We start from the raw sequence: 19,361 nt of genomic DNA on the forward strand, positions 1-19,361 counted from the left end.
GAGGCCTAATTTTGGATATGTCCTGGTGACGACTCCCATAACTTGCAAGCCATTTCCATTCTGTGATCTTGGCAATGTTTGGTATATAAGACATTGAATTGTGAACCAACTCTAAAATGTTCTAATGAACAGATGTGTAAACCTTGGTGGTGGTGGTGGTTTAGTTGCCAAGTCGTGTCTGACTCTTGCAACCCCATGGACTATAGCCTACCAGGCTCATCTGTCCATGGGATTTTCCAGGCAAGAGTACTGGAGTGGATTGCCATTTCCTTCTCCGGGGGATCTTCCTGACCCAGGAGTTGAATCTGGGTCTCCTGCATTGCTTCCCTGGTAGCTCAGACAGTAAAGCGTCTGCCTGCAATGCGGGAGACCCGGGTTTGATCCCTGGCTCGGGAAGATCCCCTGGAGAAGGAAATGGCACCCCACTCCAGTACTCTCACCTGGAAAATCCCATGGACTGAGGAGCCTTGTAGGCTATAGTCCATGCGGTCACAAAGAGTTGGACATGGCTGAGCGACTTCACTTCACTTCTCCTGAATTGCAGGTAGATTCTTTACCGACTGAGCTATGAGAGAATGATAAATTAATAAGTACTTACCTCCTTGACACTGAAACAAAGATGTATACCATATGGTGCCCTTAATTCTGGTAAATGCCATCAAGTGTTCAAATATAGGCAAGCAGAGGAGAAAGAGGACATACATAGTTCAGGTTAAATAGGCTTTCTTTGTTTTTAAATTGATTTCTTCAGTTATCTTTGTGATTTTCTTTATTCTGGGTTTCATTTGCTCTTCTTTTTCTAATTTTTTAAGATAAAAACTGAGGTCATTGAACTGAATTTTCTTTTTCTAAAAATATTTATTTACTTGGCTGCGTCCAATCTTCATTCCATCATGCAGGATCTTTCCTTGCAGCTAATGGACTCTCTAATTGTGGCATGGGCTCAGTAGTTGTGGCATATAGGCTTGGTTGCTCCATGGCATGTGGGATCTTAGTTCACTGACCAGGGATCGAACCCGCATCCCCTGCATTGCACAGCAGATTCTTAACCTCTGGACCACCAGGGAAGGCCCTCATTCTTTTCTAGTACAGGTATTTATTTAGTGGTATGTTTTCCTTGCTATCAAACTGCTTTAACTGATATATTTTCATTTTTATTTAGTTTAAAATACTTTTCTAATTTCCCTTTGCATTTCTGCCTTCATCCACAAGTTATTCTGAAGTGTGTTGTTTAGTTTGCAAATATTTGGAGATTCTCCAGAGGTCTTTCTATTATTGATTTCTAATTAAGTCTCATTATGCTCACAGAACATACTTTGTATGTCTTGAATTCTTTAAAATTTATTGGATCTTCTTGTTTTATAGACCAGAAGATGATCTTAGTAAATGTTCCATGTTTACTTGAAAAGAATGTGTTTGGTAATGTTCTTTAAGTGTCATTTAGGTCAGGTTGGTTGATGAGTGCGCAGGTGCTCAGTTGTACCTGAGTCTTTGCAGCCCCATGGGCTGTAGCCCACCAGGCTTCTCTGGTCATGAAATTTTCCAGACAAGAATACTGGAGTGGGGTGCCGGGATCTTCCCGACCCAGGAATAGAACCCACATCTCTTGCATCTCCTGCATTGGCAGGCAGATTCTTTACTACTACCCCTTGCTGATCTATAAATTTCCACTCAAATGATGAAAATTTGGCTCCAACCACCCATTATCCATATATATTTAGTTTTTCAGTTCCACTGTACACAGTACCAGTGTCAAAATTGTTTTCCCCATAGTCCCATGGGAAGCATCTTTATAGACTGGAATAGAGTATGTATATCTAGTTCCTTTTGCCTTTAGACTCCATTCATTGTCCATCTTTTTATGACTTGATAACTGATTTCTTTTTAGTGCTGAGTAATTTCATCGTCTACAGGTACCACAGTTATATTCATCTACCTACTAAAGGATACATTGGCTGCTCCAAGTTTTGGCACATATCAATAAAGCTGCTATCAGCTTCTATGTGCAAGTTTTTATGTGGACAGAAAGTTTTCTACTCAACTGAGTAATTACTTAGGAATACAGTTGCTGGATTATACAATAAGACTGTGTTTAGCATTATAAGAAATTACCAAACTATCTTCTAAGGTGGCTATACCATTTTGCATTCCTACTAACAATGAATAAGTTCCTGTTATTCTACATCCTTATTAGTATTAGATATTGTCAGTTTTTTAGCCATTCTAATAGATATGTATGGGCATCCCTTTATGGTTTTAATTTATGATTCCCTATGACAAATGATGTTGAGCAACTTTTCATGTGCTCGTTTGCCATCTGTGTATCTTCGTTGGTAAGATGTCTGTTCAGATCTTTTTCGCCCTATAAAATTGGTTTGTTTCTTATTGTTGAGCTTAAAAGTTCTTTGTTTATTTTGGATACAAGTCTTTTGTATCCAAAATACAACATGTTTTGCAAATATTTTTTCCCAGTCTATGGCTTGTCTTTTTTATTCTCTTAACAGTGTGCATTGCAGAGCAGCTTTTTATTTTAATGCAGTCCAACTTATTAATTTTTTTCATTGATCGTGCTTTTGGTTTCATATCTTAAGAATTCATCACCGAAATCGGGGTCACTTCCTTTTCCCCTATGTATCTTCTAAAAGTTTGATAGCTTTGTGCTTTATATTTAGGCAGATGTTATATTAGGATCATTTATGTGACCCATGTTGAATTAGTTTTTGTGAAAGGTTGTATCTAGATGATTCTTCTGTGGGTTTTTTTTTTGCATACAGACATCTGATTGTTCTAGCACCATTCCTGGAAAAACTATCTTTTCTCTGTTGAACTGCGTAAGCTCCTTTATCATAGATCAGTTGAATATAGTTGCATTTCTTTATCTCTGGGTGCTCTGTTCTGTTCCATCATCTATGTGTCTGTTCTTTCACCCATACCACACTATCATTTTTTTTTTTTTTTTTTGAAAAACACAGATTTCTTTTATTGGATTTTTTGGTCTTTTTTACGGAAAAAAGTTCCATTATATATTGCAATTATTTTTTAAGTAGATAAATTAAGACTTTTAGTTGGAGTTTCAATATCAAACTCTCAAAAATTAGTGGAATGACTATACAGAGGAGTAGAAGGATAGAGTAGACCTGAAAAGCACTATTAACCAATTCAACATAATTAAGACTTATTTTCACACAACAGTAGGATACAAATTCCATTCAAGTTCCCCTAGACTGTGAACTAGGAGACGCTTGAGCATATCCAGGGGCATAAAACAAGGTGCAGACATTTCATAGGCTAAAGGTATTGAAATAACAGAATCTGTTCTCTCATCACTATGGGATAATGTTAGAAGTCAATATCAAAAGATATTTGAAAATTACCAACATATTTTCAAGTACAACATGACATTTACCAAGAGAAATCTTTGACTTAGCCATTGAAAGCCTCAATGAAGTTAGAAGACTGAAAAAAACACAGAGGGTGATTGCAGAGAAGAAAGCATTTAATGAGAGATTAATATCAAAGTGAGAAATTAATATCAAAGATACTCTAAAAAATCCCATGTATTTGGGATTCCACTTTTAAATAATGAATGTGAGAAGTCATAACAAGGAAAATTAGAAAATATTTATAATAGAATAATAATCAAAAGAGAATTTATTAGAATTTGTTGCATACAGCTGGAACTGCTCAGTGCAATTAAATATAATGTGGGCTCTTAAATAACGTATGAAAACAAATAATGGACGCTAGCATAAAGTTTTGTGAAACTTGAACAAAATCTGTACTTCAGTTAATAATACTGTATCCCATGCTAATTTCCTGGCTTTTTTTTACATAGTATTTCTTTATATTCTCAGAATTGAATTAGAAATTTCAAGCTTCATTCAGATTTTTTAAATCTCTAAGACCATAAATTTTCCAGATATTTAACAGTAATACTGGATACCAAAATACGTGGAACTATATCAAAGTTTTGAGCGAATAAAAGTTAAAAATTTAGCATTCTATTCATACTAAGTCAAACAAGGGAAATCAAAATGTCGTACATTTTTTAGCCATGCAAAAACTCATAAATTTTCTAAAATATATATATTAGGCATACTCTATATATTTATGTATACAGGAACTTCACTGCTACATTTGATAAAGGCTTGAGAAACAACAAAAGAGATGGAGAAATTGAAAACCATAAACCAAATGAAATGGGAGTACTGAATATGAAGTAGAGAAAGTGAAACAAACTAGATAAAAGTGGAAGATCATAATGTAATCCAGTTGTTTTTAAACATGGCTGCTCATTAGAACACATCTGGAGCTATGGAGAAAAAAAGTAATACCTGGGCATTGGTGTTTTTCAAAAAAGTCCAAGATAATTCTGAAATGCATCTGGATTTTATAATTTGATTACAGGTTTTTCTATTAAATGGTAGTTTTAGTAATAAAGAATTCTGTTAGTTTCTGTTGACTAATAATGATACAGTGGTATTAAGCAAATAATAGTTACATAACCACAATAGTAAAAAATGTTTATCAGTTTTCACAATCAATAGCCAGATGAAAAAATAAAAAGATAATTACAATTGCAAGCTATAATGGAAACATGATTAACCTAACAATATAAAATAATTACATACAGTTTGAGGGGTTAAGTAGAGTGATGTGGTAAGTGGAAGTGCATACATGCACATGTTTCCATCCACCCAGCAAGTTTTCATCTTTCGGTTGATGCATTTAATCTATTTGCATTTAAGGAATTAGCAATATGTATGATCCTATTACCATTTTCGTAATTGTTTTGAGTTTATTATATGTAGGTCTTGTCCTTCTCTTGTGTTTCCTGCCTGGAGATGTTCTTTAGCATTTGTTGTAAAACTGGTTTGGTGGTGCTGAATCCTCTTAACTTTTTTTTGTCTTGTCTGGAAAGCTTTTGATTTCTCCATCAAATCTGATTGAGAGTCTTGCTAGGTAGAGTATTCTTGGTTGTAGGTTCTTCCCTTTCATCATTTTAAATATATCATGCCGTTCCCTTCTGGCTTGTAGAGTTTCTGTTGAGAAATCAGCTGATAACCTTTTGGGAGTTCCTTTGTATGTTATTTGTTGCTTTTTCCTTGTTCCTTTTAATATTTCCTCTTTGTCTTTGGTTTTCTTCAGTTTGATTACTATATGTCTCAGTATGTTCCTCCTTGAGTTTATCCTGCCTGGAATTCTCTGTGCTTCCTGGCCTTGGTTGAGTATTTCCTTTCCCATGTTAGGTACATTTTCAGAGGTACATATTACCTCTTCATATATCTTCTCTCTTCTCCTTCAGAGCCCCCTATAATGTGAATGTTGGTGTGTTTAATGTTGTCCCAGAGGTCTCTTAGGCTGTCTTCATTTTTTCTTTTTTTTCTTTTTTCTATATTCTGTTCTGAGGTGATGGTTTCCACCATTCCGTCCTCCAGATTACCCATTCATCTGCCTCCGTTCTTCTGCTCTTGACTCCTTCTAGCATGTTGTTCATCTCTGTTCTTTAGTTCTTCTAGGACTTTGCTAAGCATTTCTTGCATCTTCTCCATTGTGTTTCTGAGATCCTGGATCATCTTCACTGTGATTTTTCTGAATTCTTTTTCTGGAAAGTTGCCTGTGTCCACTTCATTTAGTTGTTTTTCTGAGGTTTAGCTTATCCCTTCATCTTAGACATCACCCTCTGCTTTTTCGTCCTAATTAACTTCCTGTAATGTGATTTTCTTTCTAACCACTGCAAGACTGTAATACCACACTGTCTTGATCTCTATAGCTTTATAGTGAATCTTGAAATCAAGTTATATCAGTCCTCTAACTTTATTGTTTATTTATTTATTTTTAGTATTGTGTTGACTTTCTGGTTACTTTGCCTTCCCAGGTAAGCTTTAGAATCCTTTTGTTTATATTTGCAAACTAGTTTGGTGGGATTTTGATTAAAATTGACTCCATAGATCTGGGTGGGAAAAGCTGACTTCTTTTTTTAAAAAATAATTTTATTTATTTACTTATGACTGTGATGGGTCTTCGTTGCTGTGCTGGGCCTACTCTCTAGTTGTGGGTGCAGGCTTCTCATTGCTGTGGCTTCTCTTGTGGTGGAGCACTGGCTCGAGAGCACTCAGGCTTCAGTGGCTCAGCAGTTGTGGCTCCTGGGCTCTAGAGCACAGGCTCAGTTGTGCATGGGCCTAGTGACTCTGTGGTATGTGGGATCCTCCTGAACCAGGGACTGAACCCACGTCTCCTGCATTGGTAGGTGGATTCTTCACCACTGTGCCACTAGGGAAGCGCTGAACTGACAGCTTAACAACATTACATCTTTCAATCCATGAGCAAGCAGTATCACTTCATTTATTTAGATCTTTGACTTCTTTAACCAGTTTTATTTATAGCATATAAATTGTATACATATTTTATTAGATTTATATGTAAGCATTTCATTTTTGTGTTAATTGTATAACTGTGTTTTTAATTTCAGCTACTAATTCTTCATTGCTGGTTATGAAGGAAAGCAATTGACTTGTACTGTATATTAGCCATGTATCTTGTATCCGGTGACTTTGCTATAATTGCTTATTAGTTCCAAGAGTAATTTTTTGGTTCTTACTGATTCTTTAATCTCTACATAGACAATCATCTCATCTACAGTTTTATATCTTACTTCCCCATCTGTTTACCTTTTATAGCATTTTCTTGTCTTGTTGAACTAGCTAACACTTCTACTATGATGTTGAATAGGAGTGGTAAGAGGGGGCACCTTTGCCTGTTCTCAGTCCGAAAAGGAAATCATCCACTTTCTCACAGTGAAGTCTGATTTTAGCAGCATAGCCTCTGTAGATGTTCTCATCTACTTTGGGGAAGTTCCAAATTTGAGGAGGTTCCCCCCTGTTTTTAGTTTGCTAAGAGTTTTTATCAGGAATGGGGGTTAGATTTTGTCAAATGCTTTTTCTGTGTTAGTTGATGCACTTATGTGTTTTTATCTCTTTAGTCTGTTGTTGTAGCTTATATTAATTGACTTTCAAATGTTGGACCAGACTCACATACCTGGAGTAAATTCCAGTTGATCATGATATATAATATTTTATATGTTGTTGGATTTTATATTTCTAATGTATTGTTGAAGATTTTTACATCTGTGTTTGTAAGAGATACTGGTCTATAGTTTTCCTTTCTTGTAATGTCTTTATCTGGTTTTGGTATTGGGGTAATACTGGTCTCATACAACAAGTTAGGAAATATTCTTTCTGCTTCTGTTGAAAGAGATTGTAGGTAGTTGGTATTACTTTTTCCTTAAATGTTTGGTAGAATTTATCAGTGAAATATCTGAGATCAATCTTTTCTTTTTTGCAATATTATGAATATCAATACTTTCTTTAAGAAGTTCTTTTATATCCATTCTTACAATCTATTTTTTAATATAAATTTATTTATTTTAATTGGAGGCTAATTAATTTACAATATTGTATTGGTTTTGCCATACATCAACATGAATCTGTCACGGGTGTACACGTGTTCCCCATCCTGAACCCCCCTCCCCACCTCCCTCCCTGTGCCATCCCTCTGGGTCATCCCAGTGCACAAGCCCCAAGCATCCTGTATCATGCATCGAACCTGGACTGGCAATTCGTTTCATATATGATATTATACATGTTTCAATGCCATTCTCCCAAAGCATCCCACCCTCTCCCTCTCCCACAGAGTCCAAAAGACTGTTCTTTACATCTGTGTCTTTCTTGCTGTCTCGCATACTGGGTTATCGTTACCATCTTTCTAAATTCCATATATATATGTTAGTATACTGTATTGGTGTTTTTCTTTCTGGCTTACTTTACTCTGTATAATAGGCTCCAGTTTCATCCACCTCATTAGAACTGATTCAAATGTATTCTTTTTAATGGCTGAGTAATATCCATTGTGTATATGTACCACAGCTTTCTTATCCATTCATCTGCTGATGGACATCTAGGTTGCTTCCATGTCCTGGCTATTATAAACAGTGCTGCGATGAACATTGGGGTACATGTGTCTCTTTCAATTCTGGTTTCCTCTGTGTGTATGCCCAGTCATGGGACTGCTGGGTCATAAGGCGGTGCTATTTCCAGTTTTTTAAGGAATCTCCACACTGTTCTCCATAGTGGCTGTACTAGTTTGCACTCCCACCAACAGTGTAAGAGGGTTCTCTTTTCTCCACATCCTCTCCAGCATTTATTGCTTGTAATCTCTATTTTTTTTTTTACTTTATTTTACTTTATAATACTGTATTGGTTTTGTCATACATTGACATGAATCCACCACGGGTGTACATGCATTCCCAAACATGAACCCCCCTCCTACCTCCCTCCCCATAACATCAATCTCTATCTTTTAATTGGTGCCTTTTAGCTGAGTTGGTAAAGAATCTGCCTGCAATGCAGGAGACCTGGGTTTGATTCCTGGGTTGGGAAGATCCCCTGGAGAAGGAAATGGTAACCCACTCCAGTATTCTTGCCTGGAGAATCCCATGGACAGAGGAGCCTGGTAGGCTACAGTCCATGGGGTCGCAAGATTTGGACACGACTTAGTGACTAAATCACCACCACCACCGTACTATTTCATTTACTATTGTTGTTGATAATGTTTTGGTTTAAATCTATCATCTTCCTATTTATTTTCTTATTGTACCATCTGTTTTTTTCTTCATTTGCTCTTTCATTTGGGACTGAGTGTTTTTTAATTTTATTTTATATCCTCTATTGGCTTATGAGCTGTAACTCTCTGTTATTTAGTAGTTGGATTAGCATGTATAATATACATTTTAATCACCATATTAAACCACTTCACATGTAGCATAAAAATAATACTATTCTGTTTCTACCCTCCCAGCCTTTATACTGTCTTCAACCTTTTTATTTTCATATATGATATAAACTTCACATTACCTTGTTATTTTTGTTTAAACATTATTTTTTAAAGACATTTAAAGTGTTCTTCATTCTTTTGTGTAGATCCATATTTCCATCTGGTATTATTTTCCTTGTGCCTAAAGGACATTTTGAAACTATTTCTTGTAGTGTGGTCTTCTGTTGAGGATTTTGTTTGGCTTTTTTAAAATCTGAAAATATCTTTATTTCACCTTTTTTTTTTTTTAAGAATATTTTCACTGGTGCAGTGACTTTTGACACTAACTGCCCACAACTGGGCAGAACTTAGGTTATAGCCACAGTCCTCCACAAAACTGTCATTACTTTAGACGTCACTGGCATAATTGGCAGTTCCCAGGCCACTCATACTTCTCACCAACTGGATACAAGTTCGGTGTTCCCACTGCCTCCTCAGATTTAATAATTTGCTAGAATGACTTGCAGAAATCATAAAAGAAGTATATTTACAAATACAGTTTTATTATAGCAAAAAGGATATATTAAGAACCAGCCGCTTAATATATCTCTGTAAATATAGAGACACTTAAGGTGAAGTCTGGGAGGGTCCCGTGTGTGAAGTTTCTGGTGCCTCTCTCCGTGAAGTCTAGATGCTTCACTCCCCTGGCACACTGATGTGTAACAATATGCAGAGTATTATCAACCAGGAACGCTCATCAGAGCTCTGGCGTCCATAGTGCTTTCTGGAGTTTCATTATGTAAGCATGATTGATTGATTCATCGGCTATGTGATTGAACTCAGTCTCTGGCACCCCTGAGGCCAGAGTAATATCAGATGGCTTAAAGCTTCAGCTCTCTGTTCCCTTGGTTCCTCATCTTATTAGCGTAAACTGTCTGGCCCCACCATGAATAACGAAGACACTCCTATCACTTGGGAAATTGCAAAGATTTAGAATCCCAGGGCTGGGGGAGCCTGGTGGGCTGCCATCTGTGGGGTCGCACAGAGTTAGCAGCAGCAGCAGAGGCACCTTCCTAGGAACTGGGGACAAACGCCACCAGGTTCTTTATTACACAGTAGCTGTGTATAGAATTCCAGGTTGATAGGATTTGTGTTTTTTCCCATTAATTTAAAGATGTTATTTCATTATCCTTTTGCATTATTTTCAGTGAGAAGTCTACTATAATCCTTATCTTTATTCCTGTCTAAACATGTCTTTCCTACCCTCCTCAATCTGCCTCCCAACTACTTTTAAGATTTTTGTTTTTATCATGAATTTTGAGCAATATGATTCTAATGTGCTTTGGTATATATTTCTTCCTCTTTCTCTTAGAGATTCTTAGATAAAATGGGTTTATAGTTTTTTCCATCAAATTTAGAAAACCATCAGCCATTATTTCTTCAAATATGTTTTCTGCATCCTCCACTCTCTTATCCTTTAAGGATTATTATTCTGCTTGAAGTTGTCACACACCTCAGTGATGTGTTGGTTTTTGTTATTGTTGTTATTTGCAACTTTTTTTCCTCTTAGTGTTAGGCATTTCTGGCATTTGTGTGTTCTGTGAATCCCTAGCTTTGCTGTGAGCTCCTGGAAGATTCTTCATATTCTTTTCAATAACCATCACCACACCTGGTCCTTGGAAGGCTGGTCGTTGTTTGTAGGATATTCATATTCAGGGCAGATTGGTGGTTTTGGGAACCAACAAAGGGCATCTAGCTTTACATATCAGGGATCAAACTGAGGGTACTTGTTAATCTCTGAGATGACACTATTTAAAAAGAATTTTACATATATAGTTTTTCAGACCTTGATAATTCTGAGGAGGCCTGATTCTTTTTAAGTCCTACCTGGATGGAGGAGCCTGGTAGGCTGCAGTCCATGAGGTCGCTAAGAGTCGGACATGACTAAGCAACTTCACTTTCACTTTTCACTTTCATGCATTGGAGAAGGAAATGGCAACCCACTCCAGTGTTCTTGCCTGGAGAATCCCAGGGTTGGGGGAGCCTGGTGGGTTGCCATCTATGGGGTTGCACAGAGTCGGACACGACTGAAGCGACTTAGCAGCAGCAGCAAGGAAACAGCTCTTCTAAATCACTTTTCTCACACCCTGGTGACATATGCTAGCCAGGAGGTAGGATAAACCATAAGAGGTAGCCCTCAACCCACAGGAAACCCAGAGCTGGTACTGAGTTGAGAGCAGATCTACTGCATAAGGTTGTGCACCTCACTGGGGCTCCCTGGCAAGGGGATGAGTAGAAGCTGAAAATGCCTCTTCTTCATTAGTTCTCCTAAGGAGAGTGCCTTTATATAACTGATACAGAGGTACTGCACGGGGTAGGGAGCCGTTGTTTGAGAGACTGATTTTTCTAAGATCAGTACTGTGCTTAGTCGTTCAGTTGTGTCCAACTCTTTGTGACTCCATGAACTGTAGCCTGCCAGGCTCCTCCGTCCTTGGGGATTCTCCAGGCAAGAATACTGGAATGGGTTGCCATGCCCTCCTCCAGGGAATCTTCCCAATATTGCAGGTCTTCCACATTGCAGATGGATTCTTTACTGTCTGAGCCACCCGGAAGATCAGTATAGAAAGAATTGAGTGCCATCCACGCCTGTTGAATGGAGATAATGAGAAACTCATGGGCAGCTTCGTGGCACTTTGGAACATCATACCCTATACAAAAAATAAATTGCCCAAGAGGAAACCAGGGCCTGCTGAACTATCAGGTCCCTGGGTAGCTGCTGTTTCTCATAGCTAGTGTGTGTTCATAGAGGTGAGCACAGAAGTGGGGTGGTGGGTGGGGACTGGCTGAGTGATCAGCACATCATGGAGTGTGGTGCTTACTTCAACATGGTTTTTTGGGTAGAGACATGTTGACAGCTTCTCCTAAATACCAGCCCCCAGCTGGCAATTGGACCACAGAAGTATGGCAGGCTTAGATTTAGCAACTGTGGTCCTTAGCACTTAGGTAAGCATACAGTTTTTTTTTTTCCAATTTATTTTAATTGGAGGCTAATTACTTTACAATATTGTGGTGGTTTTTGCCATACATTGACATGAATCAGCAATGTTCCTCATCCTGACCCTCCTTCCCACCTCCCTCCCCATCCCATCCCTCTGGGTCATCCCAGTGCACCAGCCCTGAGCACCCTGTCTCATGCATCAGACTGGACTGGTGATCTGTTTCACATATGATAATATACATGTTTCAATGCTATTCTCTCCAATCATCCCCCCTCGCCTTCTCCCACAGAGTCCAAAAGTCTGTTCTTTACATCTGTGTCTCTTTTGCTGTCTCGCATATAGGGTCATCATTACCATCTTTCTAAATTCCATATATATGCCTTAATATACTATATTGGTGTTTTTTCTTTCTGACTTACTTCACTCTGTATAATAGGCTCCAGTTTCATCTGCCTCATTAGAAGTGATTCAAATGCATCCTTTTTAATAGCTGAGTAATATTCCATTGTGTATATGTTCCATAGCTTTCTTATCCATTCGTCTGTCGATGGACATCTAGGTTGCTTCCTGGCTATTGTAAACAGAAGCACACAGTTTTGTTCAAAGCTCCTGAGCGATAAGTTTACAAGTTGTAGGGGACATGTGAAAACTAACAAAGAGATGGAGATCGTTCCTACCCTGTGAAAGGGTTGGGCATTCTTTGCAGACTTGGGGACCACCACTCACCTAAGTCCCCACCTGAGAACTTCATTTTCCCCTAGACACACATATTTCTGGGTTAGCCCCTTGGATGCAGTGTGCAGAATATATGTGCAAGAGCCTTTCAGACCAGCAGTCCCGTTGCCCTTTGAGAAGTGTTGAGTGTTTGGCTGTGTGCTCTGCCCTGAATGAGTTCAGGACTTTGCAAAGTTGGGTTACCTTGACTAGGCAGATTGGAACCTGAGGTGTTCCAAGGAGGACGGGAAATTGTCAAGTTGCTGCTAGATCTAGAACAGATGTCTGAGAAGCATAGATGGGTTATAGGCAACTTGGAAACAAGGGAAAACCCTCTGGGCTGCCAAACTTCTGCAAAGAGAGAATCATTAAACTAATGGTGGGCCTGGAAAAATAATCATATGTGCTCATTGCCGATGCTAGGGGATGGTTTCTTTTCTAAAGGTTATCATCTCAGCCTTTCCCAGAAGCAAACCTCACAGAGGATTTCTTTTACTTTCCCTGTCTACAGGTAACAGTCCTTTGGATAGTCCCCGGAATTTCTCTCCAAATGCACCTGCTCACTTTTCCTTTGTTCCTGCCCGTAGGTAAGTTGATAGACTCTTCTGTGACTAACATGTGTGGTATTTGCATGAATGTCAGTTAAATGTCAGCTTCCTCCTTTGAGGCATTGCCCTTCTAAGTGTATTACCTTCGATCTGCCAGCCATCAGAATTCTTTTCCTGCTTTCCTCGCCCAGGTCATAATTATCTTGTTCAACCTTTGTTTTCCAAACGCCATAGGTGTTTGCATTTGAGTGTTCAAACGGGCAAGCAGATATTAGAAGTGGATTTATTTTACAATCTTAAACAGAAACCCCTGGTTTCCTGAGGGTATGTTCTGAAACATTATACTCTCGATTGAGAGCTGTGCTAATGAGAAGATGGACTCTCCTCCCAGGAGGACCCAAAGTTACACTTTTCCTCCTCTAACTCAGCTAGTTCCAGGGAGCTGGAAGGAGCCATTTATGCCTCTCTCCTTGAGGATAAAGAGACTACCAGGTCTTCACTTATACTCCCATGAATTTAGAAAGATTTGGTGTGATGAAAAGCCATGATTGTATTCCTCACATTTCACTCATTTCCAGAAGTGATATGAACTTGTCTCCAGCACATGGGAACAGTCTTGACAGTTCAGCCCACTGCCTGGCCTCTGGAGAAGTACTGAGCTGACTGACATGAGTCCATCCAATCCATGTGTCAAGTCTTCTTATACAAATTATTTACTTTTCAGAACATCTCTACAATTCTTGCTTGGCAGAGTTCATGCTCTTTGATTTTATTTTTAAAGCTATTCTTGATTAGAGCCAGTCTTTGTCATTAAGACCTCCAGAAAAGGAATGCTTTCAGTATAGGAATATGCTGAATGGATGCATCTGCTTTTCCAGCCCAGCTGAAAGTCTCATTTGTCCCAGACTTGCTGCCTCGATTGTGTGTGAACTCTGCCTCAGAGCTGGGACAGCAGGACCTAGGACTGTCCTCTATACTGAGTCATTTCCCATTCATTCAGTAAATATTTACTGAGCACCCAGTAAGCCCAGGCACAGACTGGGTACTTAGTGGGAACCGGACAGACAGAGCCCTTGTTTTCTAGAAACTTAGTGGAGTTAGTAGAGTCTGTGCACTTGTTGTTCCCTTTGAAGGAATGTTGTTCCCTCAGGTCTTCGCTTAGTTAACACCAGCTCTCCAGAGAGGCCTTCCCTCACCATATAGTATAAAGAAGTCCCTCATCATTCTCCAGCAGAGCATCCAGTTTGATGTTCAAACTAGTACTTTTCGGTGCCTGATACAGTCACCCCTGGGTATCCAGAGGGAACTGGTTCCAGGACCCCAGTGATTACCAAAATCCACAGATGTTTAAGTTTCATGGTATTTGCATATAACCTGTGTACATCCTCTTCTGTACTTTAAGTCATCTCTGGATTACTTATAATACCCAATACAATGTAAATGCTATGTAAATAGTTTTAAATACAGTGTGAATAGTTGCTGGCACCCAGAAAATTCAGGTTTGGCTCTGTGGAACTTTTTGGATTATTTTTTCCCTGAATATTTTTTATTCACTCTTGGTTGAATCTGCAGATGCAGAACTATGGATAAGGCGGGCTGACTGTATTTTCTTATTTGCTTTGCATTTCCTCTTAACCAGAATCAAAGCACCTTTAATAGAGATGCCTTAATATCTTGCAAATATGTCTGCTGGTATATAATAAGCACTCAGTTGGTGCTTACTGATTGAATGAGTGGTGGGGAAGAATAATGAACAAGCAAACGAGCAAGTATATAGTTATAACCTATGATAAACACCATAAAGGGAAAGAATATGATGCTGCCTAAAAGAGTAGGAGGGGAATGAGGCTGGAGAGTCTATACTGGGTGGTCATGTAAGGCCTCTAAGAAGAACTGACCTTTAAGCCAGCCTGAAGGATAAGAAGGAGGCTGCCATGTTGAAAGTGAGAACACAGGTGTGTAGACCAATCCAGGCAGAGGGAATAGCTTGTTCTGTTGGTGCCCTGTGCCTGCGTCATTGTGTGGGCTTTAGGAATAGATCAGCTGGAAGCTTTGAGGCTTGATATTACCACTGAGAGCCACACAGGTCTGTGCTAGGTGACCTAAAGTTTGAGTTGAAGACAAAAAGCTAGGCTGTCCCCTTACCAGACAGAGTCGGGAAAGCAGTTAGGTATTGATAGGGGAGGGGAAGAAGACGTCAATCCGGCCAAACAGAGTCCTCAGGAATTGTGTTTTCTGTCACTGAAGTCCAGCATGGGCTTTATAGCATTGCATTAGTTTGGAATCTCACACAAAAGACAGATGTAATGAAACTCTAGGGGTATACCTGTTAGTCATACAACTCCACTTCTAACTTTTGCACATTCCTAAACAAAATGTTTGCCTCTGCCAAGCTAGACCAAACGCCAGGGGTCAGACAGATCAGTCTCTCTGGTTCCCTTTGGTTCTCACTTTACTGTGTGTCTTTCCACCACAGCCATGGCCACAGAGCAGACAGGTAATAGTGGACTTGGCGGGGAGGGGCTGGGAAACCGCTGTGCATGGCCAGGCAGTGTGGCGTGTGGTCTTGTGCTTGGTGAGAACTGGGTGGGATGCGTCTTCTCTGACTGTGGGTTTGGACATTTGGCCTTTCATTTCTAGTAAAGCGGCCCTAAGGGAGAGCCCTCTGCCTGCTGGAACCAAGGCTCCATGCTCATACGCTTAGAGGCAGGATTTGATGAATAGTTCCAAGCTTCTGAGTGAAGAGACAAGTCAGCCTCATTCCCACAGCTTTGCTTGGTCACCCAGTGGATGACCCAGCAGAGGACACAGAGGCCTCCTCATAGTGGCATTTCTGACTCTGGTGGTCCCTGCTCAGTTTCTAGGAAAATGGCTGCCGTGCAATTGGTTTCCATTTCCATGTGAAGGAGGAGAAGTCACCTGTGGAGAAGTGTATCTGACAAGGGTTTGGGAAATGCCTCCCTGAGCTAGACTAGTTCCATTTTCACTGAGCTCTGTTTTCCAGGAATTGACATGCTTTCTTGTGTAGAGCTCTCAGGGCCAAGCAGAGAGTCCAGAGAGAACATCATGTTTGAGCAGGCTCATCTCAGAGACTAGGTTCCAGCAGGACTGGCTGCCTGGGTGGAATGAATTTTGAGTTGTGTGCATGTGGCATGGAACCCCCGGCTGTCCCCTAACAGAACCTAGTAGGAAAAGCTGCTCAGTGTTGCTGGGGGTGGAGGGGAGTGCTTCCAGAAGAAAAGCCCTGGCAAGATTGATTCCTTTTTTGCTTCTTCCTCTCATGCCTCACCCCACCCACTGTTAACTGTGAAGCCTGGAACAAAACAATCCACCCTGATCTCTGGGTCTTAATGTTTTCTCTGAAGATTGAGAGTATTGAACTTAACTTCTAAAGGTCCTCCATTGCTAATGTTCAAAGAAGTTTTCCTCTAACTTCAACCAGAGCAGGTTATACCCCCAAGCCCCACAAGAAAGAACATTTGTTACAGTACATCCTGTAATCCAGGAAAGAATCACTTGTCCATGTTATAAAAGCGTCAAGCCAAATATTTGCTTGATCTTTCTTCTCTACAGCAAAGCAGGTAACTGTGGTTCTCTATAATGAGAGCTTCAGGCATATCCTCTAACGAGCAGCTGGAAGCCTGCCCCAGAGTCTCATATACAGCCAAGGCTATACCACCTCACTCCTCATTCATCAGGTTGCTGTCACTCTTTGGCAAACATTCTCAAAGATTGGATTTATCAGTCCTGATGGGCCCTGGGTAGCCTTTGACTATTTGCTATCTGTTGATTCATACTCAGACCCAAGTGGTAGTTTCATTTCTTCCTGGTTATCAACCCAGTGGCCTGGGGCACCCCAAAGGGCCCTTCATGTAGAACCTTTAGGAAGGGAACTAGCATTTCAGTGGCAGTTCTCTCCTTGTGATGTAGCCTTTAGTTGGGATCCTCTGTCATTGCCAGAAGTGAATAAGCTGAGAGTGTAAAGATGTTTATTCCAAAACCATAGTATTGTATAACAGATGTTCTTATTTAAAGTTATGGACTCCTTTATAGTCAGAGATGTCTGTCTTTCAGTGGAAAATATGGAACAATAGGCCCCATGAAGGAGAGAGATATGAATGCATGTACTGAACCAAGCAGTACAGTCTTGAGACAAGAAAGAGTCCACCAGTGAATTAGTTGTCCCCAAAAAACTGATCAAAAGACAGGCAGGTCCTGGGCTCAGGGTGGGGTCTGGTAGAAACTGCCTAACGTTCATTTCTTACATAGGACTGATGGACGGCGCTGGTCTTTGGCCTCATTGCCTTCTTCAGGCTATGGAACCAACACCCCTAGCTCTACTGTCTCAGTAAGTAGCCAAGCCTGTGGCTGTACTTCCTTCACCCTACAGTGTTGTGAAATGGTTCTCAACTTTTTCTCCAAAGCCCAGCTCAGAGAGGTTGTTTGGGATGAGGCTGAGGGGGGCAGAAGTCTGGTGGCCCTTAACAGCCATAGTCAGATCCATTACATGCCTTTGGAAAGAATTAACCAGCTTGTTTCGGAGCATCAGTTATTCCTAGTGGATTCCGAGGGGAACTTGAGGATGGACTTTTACTTTGCCCATGAGGCTGGGCACAGGGACTCCTAAGCACAGTTCCCTTGCTCCCCTATTTTATTTTCAGAACTGCAGTCAAGAGCAGATAACCCCTTCCATGTCCCAAAGGACATGTATCCTCTAACTTTTTCACTTTTCCTTTCAAAAACTTCTTAGAGAAGATTTTAGCCTAAAACACAACAGATGTCCTATTGCTGCTGTGCACAACTGATGCTAAAATGAGACTTCTCACTGAGCAACTTTTAATTGAAGGCAGGATGACACATTGGCAAACACTTTCTGCAAAGGGCTGTGTTTCAGGCTTTGCAAGCCACAGACTGGGTGATCCATTTCCCTTGTATTCCACCATTCTTTAGGTCTTCTCAGCTCAATTTGTCTATATTCATAAATCCAAAGCAGGTAAAAGGAGTTACTCTTTTTTTTTTTTTTTTTTTGCTGCACCTCACAGCCTGTGGGATCTTAGTTCCCTGACCAGGGATCCAACCCGTGCCTTCTGCAGTGGGGGTGCAGAGTCTTAACCACTGGACCCACAGGAGACTCCTAAATATTACTCTTAAATTAATCCAAAGATCTCACTGGTCTTTCGGCAGCTGTTAGTTACAGATCTTTCCCTAGTAAATATCCCTTCCCATAATCCTTTACTCCATCATGATTTTTTTAGACCCAAGGTAAGTGTCATGTATTTGTTATGTATATATATTCCTGTTCAAAAAATTTTAATTGACCCAACCCATTGCTTCAGCTTATTTTATTGAAATACCTTAAAATACCAACTTTGCTTCACGTTAGTTGTAGTTGAGTGAGGATACTTTTTTACAGTTTCTGTCCAAACCATTTATAAAAAAACGTGACCAAAACAGAGCCCTGTGAAAACCTCCCACCAGCTGTTTACGACTTTATTTATTATAGCATTCCATGAGAGAAGTGTGCACTGTTAGTCAAAAAAATTCTGGTTTCTCACTTGGTATTAAGGCTTACATGTGGCCTCAGAGTTCTCTCAGTGTGGTGCTGCAGCTTTGAGTGTAAATGGATTTAAACATTTAACTCCAGATCCTTCATCAGTTGGTGAGCAGAACTGAGCCAGGAGCGTTAGACTGGCTGCTGTTGTAGCCGGTCTGGTCGGGTAAGGGGGTGCTCACTGACCAGGACTGCCACAGCAGCGGCTGCACTGTGGGCTGCCTCTCGTAGCTCAGCTCACTCCCTCTCATCGTCTCCTGTGACTCCAGTGGGCTTAGCTTCAATCTCAGTCACAGGCCACGTTTAGAACTCTTACCTATTTTCAGGTCAGGTCTAGTCTTTGGGTTGCAGATCTGAAAATAATTTTGTTCCCTGCTGAATTTTCCTGCCTATTGGTATCCCTAGAGCCTGGGTGAAGTGGTCACAGCCTCAGCAAAGCCAGTTGCCCTCTGGTTAACAGCCTGAAGGAAGCATTGCTGAGCTCCCCCGGGGCTCTCCAAGGTGTTGTAGGAAGTAGAACTTACCAGGATGTCGTTTGTAGGCCGAGCATCCCTAGGACATTGCCAAAGAAGCCAGGAAGCATGACTTATTAATTACTTGCCATTCCAACTAGCCAAAAGCTTCACGAAAGTAAGGGGTCCTTGCAGAAGAATCTGCTTTTTGCCACCTAAAGAGGACCCCTAGGGAGTCGAGGAGCTCTCACACCTCACGAATGTCTGGGTCTGACCCCCTGCAAAA

At 40.3% G+C, this 19,361-nt stretch overlaps 1 protein-coding gene across 6 annotated transcripts in view; it reads left to right on the forward strand.

Annotated features, from left to right (window-relative positions):
• Positions 1-19,361, forward strand: part of MAST2 (microtubule associated serine/threonine kinase 2) — a 199,431-nt gene that overhangs the window by 155,550 nt on the left and 24,520 nt on the right. For 5 of the 6 annotated variants that reach the window (XM_069589227.1, XM_069589259.1, XM_069589247.1 and 2 more), the window contains 3 exons: positions 13,036-13,111; positions 15,549-15,569; positions 17,342-17,420. In XM_069589227.1, coding sequence (XP_069445328.1) covers positions 13,036-13,111; positions 15,549-15,569; positions 17,342-17,420 — 176 coding nt within the window. The remainder of the gene's footprint in view (positions 1-13,035; positions 13,112-15,548; positions 15,570-17,341; positions 17,421-19,361) is intronic. The other variant, XM_069589237.1, reaches the window with a different exon arrangement.

The sequence above is a fragment of the Ovis canadensis genome, chromosome 1, assembly GCF_042477335.2.
Source record: "Ovis canadensis isolate MfBH-ARS-UI-01 breed Bighorn chromosome 1, ARS-UI_OviCan_v2, whole genome shotgun sequence".
NCBI lineage: Eukaryota > Metazoa > Chordata > Mammalia > Artiodactyla > Bovidae > Ovis > Ovis canadensis.